Source organism: Pundamilia nyererei, unplaced genomic scaffold, assembly GCF_000239375.1.
Source record: "Pundamilia nyererei isolate P.nyererei 1_Seehausen unplaced genomic scaffold, PunNye1.0 scaffold00110, whole genome shotgun sequence".
NCBI classification, from domain to species: domain Eukaryota; kingdom Metazoa; phylum Chordata; class Actinopteri; order Cichliformes; family Cichlidae; genus Pundamilia; species Pundamilia nyererei.
In genome coordinates this window covers 334,277-342,897 of record NW_005187511.1, presented here as the reverse complement: position 1 = coordinate 342,897, position 8,621 = coordinate 334,277, and the positions used below count along the sequence as shown (strand labels likewise).

Genomic DNA, 8,621 nt, shown 5'->3' with positions numbered 1-8,621 from the left:
GGGTGACCGGAAGGGTTCTAAAAGAATGTGCAGACCAGCTGGCTGGGGTCGTCACTAAGATCTTCAACACTTCACTCTCCCAGTCCTGCATCCTAAAGTCAGCCACAATTGTCCCACTGCCAAAGCATACCAACATTAGCAGCCGCAACGACTACCGACCAGTTTCTCTAACCCCTGTTATAATGAAGTGCTTCAAGAAACTGGTTCAACATCACATCATGTCCTGCCTGCCACCCACACTCAACCTGCTCCAGTTCGCACACAGAGCTAGCAGACCAACTGAAGATGCCATTGCTACAACGCTCCACACCACTATCTCTCACCTGGAACAACAAGGGCGTTATGCCAGGCTGCTCTTTGTTGACTTTAGCTCTGCTTTAAATATGATACTCCCAGACAGACTAATAGTTAAACTGCTGGATATTGGACTTCCTTCTACCACCTGCCGCTGGATCAGAGACTTCCTGTCAGACCGTGTACAGAGAGTTAGAGTGGGGGCCTCATCTTTCCTCACCTCTCAGCCTTAACACTGGCTCTCCACAATGCTGTGTACTGACTGAGTCCTCTACTGTACACTCTGTACACACACGACTGTGTTAGTTCCCACCCAGACAACGCAGTCATTAAGTTTGCAGATGATACCACCGTGGTGGGGCTCATCTCAGAGGGAGATGAGACGGCATACAGAGCTGAGGTTCAGAGGCTGACAGATTGGTGTGTAGACAACAACCTGGACCTCAATACCACCAAGACAGAAGAACTGGTAGTCGACTTCAGAAGGAGGAAGTCTGAGCTGCAGCCTGTCAGCATCAACGGGGAGTGTGTGGAAAGGGTGTCCAGTTTCAAGTTCCTGGGTGTGCACATAGACACAGACCTCCAATGGAGCTCTAACACCTCTGCGGTTTTGAAGAAGGCCCAACAGCGTCTCCACTTTCTGAGAATCCTCAGAAAAATGGACCTGAAGAAGGAGCTGCTGACTGTCTTCTACCGCTGCTCCGCTGAAAATCTTTAACCAAAGAATCAAAAATGCAAAGGAAAGAGACAATGCAACTAGAATCTATTTAAAAAAATATTTTCTTCCTCATCACATCAAGATTTATTTCCTGAACTGAACTGTTACACGTGAAAATATGCATAAACATGCTTATTTATTCCCATTATTGTTGCAATTACTCACTGTCAGCAGATTAGACATGTCCAACTGGTTGGTTACAAGCCTGGCTGGTTATGCCAGAGGAAAAAGGTCAAAGCCAAGATGTTGTCTAACGTTTTTTGTTGTTGTAACGTTTTCCAACTTTTCCAACAACTCCACTAAAATGGCAATAAAATCTGACACGATTGTACACTTGTTACTTCAACCAAGCTGCGGCACAGTGCGCCAGGTTACAAAAATCGAGAGGTGCTGGACTGCCCAGTGGACAGGACACAAGACGTGACATCAGAATCAGCGCGCATGACACAGGCAACAAATTCATTTGACTGCACTCTGCAATCTATTGACATCAAGTGGCGATATTTTACAATTTGTAACTTTAACTGCAGTAGTAGCAGCTGAAAAATATTGTCCCTCTGTTTCTCTGGGACTGTCAGGCTCCGGGGTTGTTTGCTTTACACAAGTATGTCAAAAATTAAAGTAGGTCTATTAAAATGTAGCTTTTCACATTTGTTCTTCGTTTCTTTGTATTGCAACTGTGATATGTGATGTTCAGTTAAAAGGTCGCTGTCTCTTTAAATCGCTGGTCTTCGTGTCTGTAGTGATGACGTGTCTCCTCCTTTTCTTCCCGGTGGCTCAGTTACTCAGGCTCAAGCTGGTCTCATTTCCACTGTGAAGAACCGTACAAAGAGACCAGTTGGGACATCATGGGCAGTAAGTTTCACTTTGGCACATGATTTTTAAGACTGTGATCTGCAAAAAACGAGGAGCAAAACTGAAACAGTGTTTTATGTGTTTTTGACAACTTAGTTAGCTAACGGTAACTAGCAACTGGCGTTGATCGCATGCAGCTAGCATTTAGTCGCTAGCTTCCTGGTTGATAAATGGTTTTTTCCCTGTTATGAAAATATTTCTAATGAGAAGTAGTTGTAGGGTTTAGCTTAATAACTAGGTGATATTTTGGCAAACTAGTTTTCTAGTCTGTAGATATCCTTTAAAAGCGATACGGTGAGTGGCTTTATTTCGAGACCTTTACGCTAACTTGTTAGCCACTCATTCAAAGACATTGACAGTCTAGTGATGACGACGCATAAGACGCTCTGTTTTTTGTGAGTCCGCTGTTCCTGTTTCCTGCCTTGCATTACTAGAAACATGTAGGTTGTAGAGGTACTGTAAAGATCTGACATAACAACAGGAAACTGATTTTTTTTTCAAAGCTTTGCTTTACTCCAGGTACATTGTTGGTACATTCACATTTGTCTGTAAAGTCCGCCCCCCATTCATTACCACGTCCCGCTGATGATAACCAGATATGATCACCTTTTTACTCATGTTTGTTTCTTTGTTTGTTTGTTTTCAGTCAAATTCTTGGAGGTGATAAAGCCTTTCTGTGCTGTGCTGCCAGAGATCCAAAAACCCGAAAGAAAGGTATGTGTGTTTTTAAATACCTCCCCCTTGTTTTCATAGTTCTAAATAAACAATTAGCAATCAGTAAGCTTTATATTGTGTTTGCTTTAATTTTTTTACCCCCCTCCCCTCGTTTTAAACTTATTACATTTGCTCAACCATTAGATCCAGTTCAGAGAGAAGGTGTTATGGACTGCTATCACTCTTTTCATCTTTCTGGTGTGCTGCCAGGTGAGTCTCACTGTTGTTTAGTTTGTGTATTTACATTTTTATTATGTTTTTAATAGGGGAAAAAACCTCAACAGCTTAAATAAGTAAAAAAAAACTTAGCATAAATTATTACAATGTTATTATTACATTAAGTTGTCTGTTACAGGAATGTTTCTTACATAATAGTCAAAGTATCAAGCTGAAGTCAGTGAATTCAGGGGACACACAATTATAACACTTCACGCAGCCAATTAAGACTCGACTGTAAATGCAATATGTTGCTTTTCAGATTCCCCTGTTTGGCATAATGTCCTCAGACTCTGCAGATCCTTTCTACTGGATGAGAGTCATTCTGGCCTCAAACAGAGGTATATACTTTTTAATATATTTGTGTATAAGTTAGATATATGTCTGCTGTTTTCTGGGGTCTAACTTGAACATTTTCTTCTAGGTACTTTGATGGAGCTGGGTATCTCGCCAATTGTCACCTCAGGCCTGATCATGCAGCTGCTTGCTGGAGCTAAGATCATCGAAGTTGGAGACACTCCAAAGGACAGAGCGCTTTTTAATGGAGCACAAAAATGTATGTAATCTCTGCTCAGGTGCTGGTTTGAAGTAGTTTGAAATTGCCTATCAAGACTTTAGGGTCTCTGACCTCTGATTTTTTTTTCTTTTCTTCAGTGTTTGGCATGATCATCACCATTGGACAGGCTATTGTGTATGTGATGACTGGCATGTACGGAGATCCGTCAGAGATGGGTGCAGGGATCTGTCTGCTGATCATCATTCAGGTGAGAACAGGATGAATATCTGCAAACATACCTGAACTGTGTAATGTCAGGACATGTATATAAATATAAATTAAATAAATTGTTTTATTAATTAATTATTAATTGTTTGGTTTCTCAGAGTTTCCAACAATGTTGTTTTTGTTTTTATGAACGTTATTATTACAGACATGTCTCTTACACTGGCATTACTGTTTATTCAATGTCATTCTTATTAAACTTAATGTTGACATCACAATTAAAGAAGTGCACGAGGCGCATTTCAGAGAGAGGTTTCATTAGTTACTCTGTCAAATACAGGGTAACTAAGTACAAGGTCTGGTTCAGCATTCATATTAGAGTTGTGTGATTAGTAGTTGATTAAACAGCAATAGAAAATTCTAATCTCTTTACAAAAGGCTGAGGCAATGGAGATTTTTTTTCCAGCTTGTCTTTTCCCAAAGCCTTGTCTGCTACCTTTTCATAAACACTCAAAGAATACCAGTGAAAACCCTTTGATTAAAATCAGCCTTTTTTAAATTGTTATTAGTTGGTAATAGTTTTAAACCTGTGAGTATAAATATACTCCCAAGGAGATGTTACTTTCACGCTCTCAACCTAAAGCACACATACGCTGTACTTTCTGTTACTGAGATGACGCTACTGGTACTTTAAAGAAATCTTTGGGCTTGGAAACATAATTAAATTTCAGTTATTTTCAGCTTTATTTATCATTTAGGGTAACTGTTATACTCAATGATAACGTAACAACAGGTATAGATGCAGTAATTTTCAAAAAAAATGAATCAATTGAAATCATTTCTTTTTCATTTATTCTGCTCAGCTCACAACCTGCTGGGGTTGTGAGCTGAGGGGGTTTTGCTGTCACCACAGCTTCTTATAATCTTGTGAATGTGAGAACGAAGTGGAGTAAAATTTTTGAATGTATCCCATCTGCTGTCAGTATTATTATTTTTTATTTATCTTTCATTCCACAAGCCTACATCATTTTTTATTAATTTAAAATGTAAAAACAGAAGACGTAATGTGTTTGTTGGAGTCGATACTCAAAACATTCCAAACATGGCAAATCTCCATAGCAATCTCATATGACTCGAACTGTTACGTTTCTCTCTAGCTGTTTGTGGCTGGGCTGATTGTGCTGCTGCTGGATGAGTTGCTCCAAAAGGGCTATGGTCTTGGTTCAGGCATTTCCTTGTTCATTGCTACCAACATCTGTGAAACGATTGTGTGGAAGGCCTTCAGCCCCACTACTGTGAACACTGGAAGAGGTAAGGAACCAATAATTGGTTTTTACAAAGTGATTTTTTTTTAAATTAAATAATAATTTAAAAAAAAAACCATGTTGCATCTTTGCAATCCAAAACGAGGTTTCTAATTTGAGAGGGTTTTTTTCTGTGTTTCCAGGCACGGAGTTTGAGGGTGCGATCATTGCTCTTTTCCATTTGCTTGCCACAAGGACTGACAAAGTGCGTGCTCTGAGAGAGGCCTTCTACAGACAGAACCTGCCCAACCTCATGAACCTGATTGCTACAGTCTTTGTTTTTGCTGTAGTGATATACTTTCAGGTCGGTTGCTTTTCTTTTCTTTTGTCTGACTTCACACTAACCCACTTGAGATTTAAAACGTGTATTTAAAAAAATAAAAATAAATCAGTGTGATGAATTCATCTCTTCTCACAGGGATTCAGGGTGGATCTGCCAATCAAGTCAGCTCGTTACCGTGGACAGTACAACACCTACCCCATCAAGCTCTTTTATACTTCCAACATTCCCATCATCCTGCAGTCTGCATTGGTCTCCAACTTGTATGTGATCTCCCAGATGCTCTCCACGCGCTTCAGTGGCAATTTCCTGGTTAATCTGCTCGGAACGTGGTCTGTGAGTACATGTTTGCGTTTTATAGATTCTTCAGTTCAGTTTGTTAGTGTGTTGACCTGCAAAATGCCTTATTTAAAGTGCAAAAAGACCCAACACCTAACAACCCAAAAATAAATGCCTCTGCTAATGGTTTGGCGATCCATCTTCTTTATAAAAACTACCTCCTCTCAAACAGTCAGTTTTGTTTTGTTTTTTAACCATATTTTTCTAACTACACAAGCTGCATTTATGTAAGCTTACCATGACATTCACACCTGTGTGCCAGGACAAGCCTATTCTTGGATATTTTTGGTTATTGATAAAAGGGAACAAAATAAAATTGTGGAAAGATTGTACCGGAGTCTGACAACTCATTATCATGTTTACATTAGTGACTGATGGAGTACGTTTTGTTCCCGTTTTCCCAGGACACATCCTCTGGTGGCCCGGCCCGTGCTTACCCAGTCGGGGGACTCTGTTACTACTTCTCTCCACCTGAATCATTTGGCTCTGTTCTGGAGGACCCAGTCCACGCAGTAATCTACATCATCTTCATGCTTGGTTCATGTGCCTTTTTCTCCAAAACCTGGATTGAAGTATCAGGCTCCTCTGCAAAAGATGTAAGTTATTACTGCTTTCTAGTAGGTTGTGTTATGACATTGTTTCAAGAAAACTCGTTCTTAGAGCTCTATTCCATTTCCTGTCATGCAGGTTGCAAAACAGCTGAAGGAGCAGCAGATGGTGATGAGGGGACACAGAGAGACCTCAATGGTCCATGAGCTTAACAGGTAAAATACAAGCTCTGTTACACCTGTTGACCTTCTAGATTTTCGCCAGCTTCCCAAAATATACAGAACAATTTTGTGTTTCAAGTGTTTGTTATGCAATGCTCTGGTTCAGGAGGTTATGTCATGAGTTCATCCAGACACAGCCTCCATATAACTGCTTTTCACATTTCCTACATATAAATAATGCCAACCCACACTTTTTGCTAAACTGCTCTTTTAAGCACTACTTAGTTAAGTGAGTGTACACTTCTCAAAAATGTAAGGGAACATGATCATCAGTGTATAACACAAAGTCAGGGATAGGAAGCATCAACGTCTGTCTGTCTTTCACATGCTGTGGTGCAAATAAAAGGGACATCAGGTGTATTAGAGGGCTCTTTTCTCTTTACAGATCTTGCAGACACCATAATGTTTGCCACAGTGTTTATAAACGTATTTATACCTGTCACATGAGGTGAACTTCCTTCCTTTCATCACTGAAGAAAATAGGGCGCCAGTGGCGAACCTGCCAGCTCGGGTTTTCTCTGGGGGGAATGCCAGTCAAACTGCATGGTGCCAGTCTGTTGGCACAGGTTCCACTAAAGGATTGCGGCCTTTGTGTAACACTTGTCGAGTCTGTATCTGACACTTTAGTTGGAATAATGCACATGGAGGGTTGGGGGGTAGGTCGTTTTGTAGGGCTCTGGCAGTGCTGGAGCAGATTGATGATCTTCTCCTACTATTTCCTCCACACTCTTGAGACTGTGGTAGGTGCAGCGGCACTTTTCAATGTGCCATCCAGGAAGAGCTGGAACTTGAATTGTCTCATGTTGCCAGCAGTGAACAAAAAAGACACTAGTAAAAACTCTGTGAAAGGTTTTGGTGACTACAATCATTCCCTTTTGGAGGAATTATTATTGTTGTCTCCAGTGCATTTGTTGTCACTTTCATTTACACCACAGTAGATGAAATGAGTTCACAATGGCTTGTGCTTTCTAAATTGACAGGGTGATATTTATTAATTTTAACTGACTTTGTGTCTTTATGTTAAACTGATTGCGTATTCCCTTTCTTTCTTCTTCTTTTTTCTTAAGCCGTATATGTGAATGCTATCATCCTTACTACAGATTGCATTTTCAACAAAAAAACACAGGGTGTGTAATTTCCTTAATTTCTCTGTTTTCATTTTAGATACATTCCCACTGCTGCTGCCTTTGGTGGACTGTGTATCGGTGGTTTGTCAGTGATGGCAGACTTCCTTGGAGCCATTGGCTCTGGCACTGGTATCCTGCTGGCCGTCACCATTATCTACCAGTACTTTGAAATATTTGTGAAAGAACAGAGTGAAGTAGGGAGCTTTGAAGGCCTATTCTTCTAGCCATCGTGCTCTTGCTTTTGACCCAACTTTTTTTAGCACCACAAAACCCGCGTTTATTTTACAGCCATGAGAAGCCCCTGCATCATCGGCACTGCAATTTTTTTAGGACGTTTGAGGAACCTTCAGGAGTCTCCGCTGAAATCGGGTACTGTGAGGTGCTGGGACAATATGCTGAGTCTTCACTCCATTTGTTTTCCCCACAGACCTTCCAAAATGATGCAAAGAAAGACATTTGGCTGTGCTTTATCCATGTTTCTACCTGATTAAACGTGATTAAAGCTTCCTATATTCATCTATAGGCTTCCTGCAGGAGTCCCTCCCCCCTTCTGGACTGACAAATGCTTTGGTATGCAGGCATACTTGATTTGGATGGTGACGGTCATCTGTCTTCAGTGTGCTTAGTGTTATCTCCTACTTTTACTTTCAGCTTTATTTAATTTTTTTTAAGTTAACCTGCCAGTCAGTTAATGGTGTAAACCAGGAGGTGAACTGTCAGAGTCGAGGAGTGTGTATGTTTCTGATCGGGACACTGCACTGAAGTGTTTATTGGGTCAGGGTCCTCTGAGAAGAACAGATGGAGCTCACATTGGGTTCCAACCTCTGGGAAACATTCAAAACTCATTTTTAATTTAAGGCATTCCCGGGGAGCTTCAGTATTAAATGACAGCTTTCATTGACTCTTGTTACCCACATCATGCAGTCTTATGTCTTGTTTTGTTTTTAGTTGTCTGCTTTGTGTACTTTCAATAATAACTTTTCCAAACAGACTGTACATAGGCCATATATTAAATAACTTGGATTTGTCTTAAGTGTAAGATAAAGTCTTTGAATATGTAAAAATAATTGCATTTCAGAACAAACTTGTACAAAAAACATTCTCAATAAAACATTTTGTGGAAAAAGACTGACTTTTAACTATTTGCTTGGAATGTCCTTTTTATACATACAGGTGAATCTGGGGAGGTTTTTGTGATGTTTATGTCACCACAATATTGTGGATTTAGTTCCCATATTTTGGTGTATTTGTTAACAAATGATGGCTTTACTGTCTGGTAGTTT

General features: G+C 40.3%; 1 protein-coding gene across 1 annotated transcript; it reads left to right on the top strand.

The window, feature by feature from the left end:
- The first annotated feature begins 1,750 nt into the window (after positions 1-1,750).
- Positions 1,751-8,466, top strand: LOC102204132 (protein transport protein Sec61 subunit alpha-like 1). The gene is made up of 12 exons (XM_005741366.1): positions 1,751-1,867; positions 2,514-2,581; positions 2,726-2,791; positions 3,060-3,138; positions 3,222-3,353; positions 3,452-3,561; positions 4,676-4,829; positions 4,966-5,126; positions 5,241-5,438; positions 5,846-6,037; positions 6,129-6,205; positions 7,376-8,466. Exons 1-12 carry the CDS (start codon positions 1,861-1,863, stop codon positions 7,560-7,562), a joined length of 1,431 nt encoding a protein of 476 aa, XP_005741423.1. The 5' UTR covers positions 1,751-1,860; the 3' UTR covers positions 7,563-8,466.
- Positions 8,467-8,621: the final 155 nt, after the last annotated feature.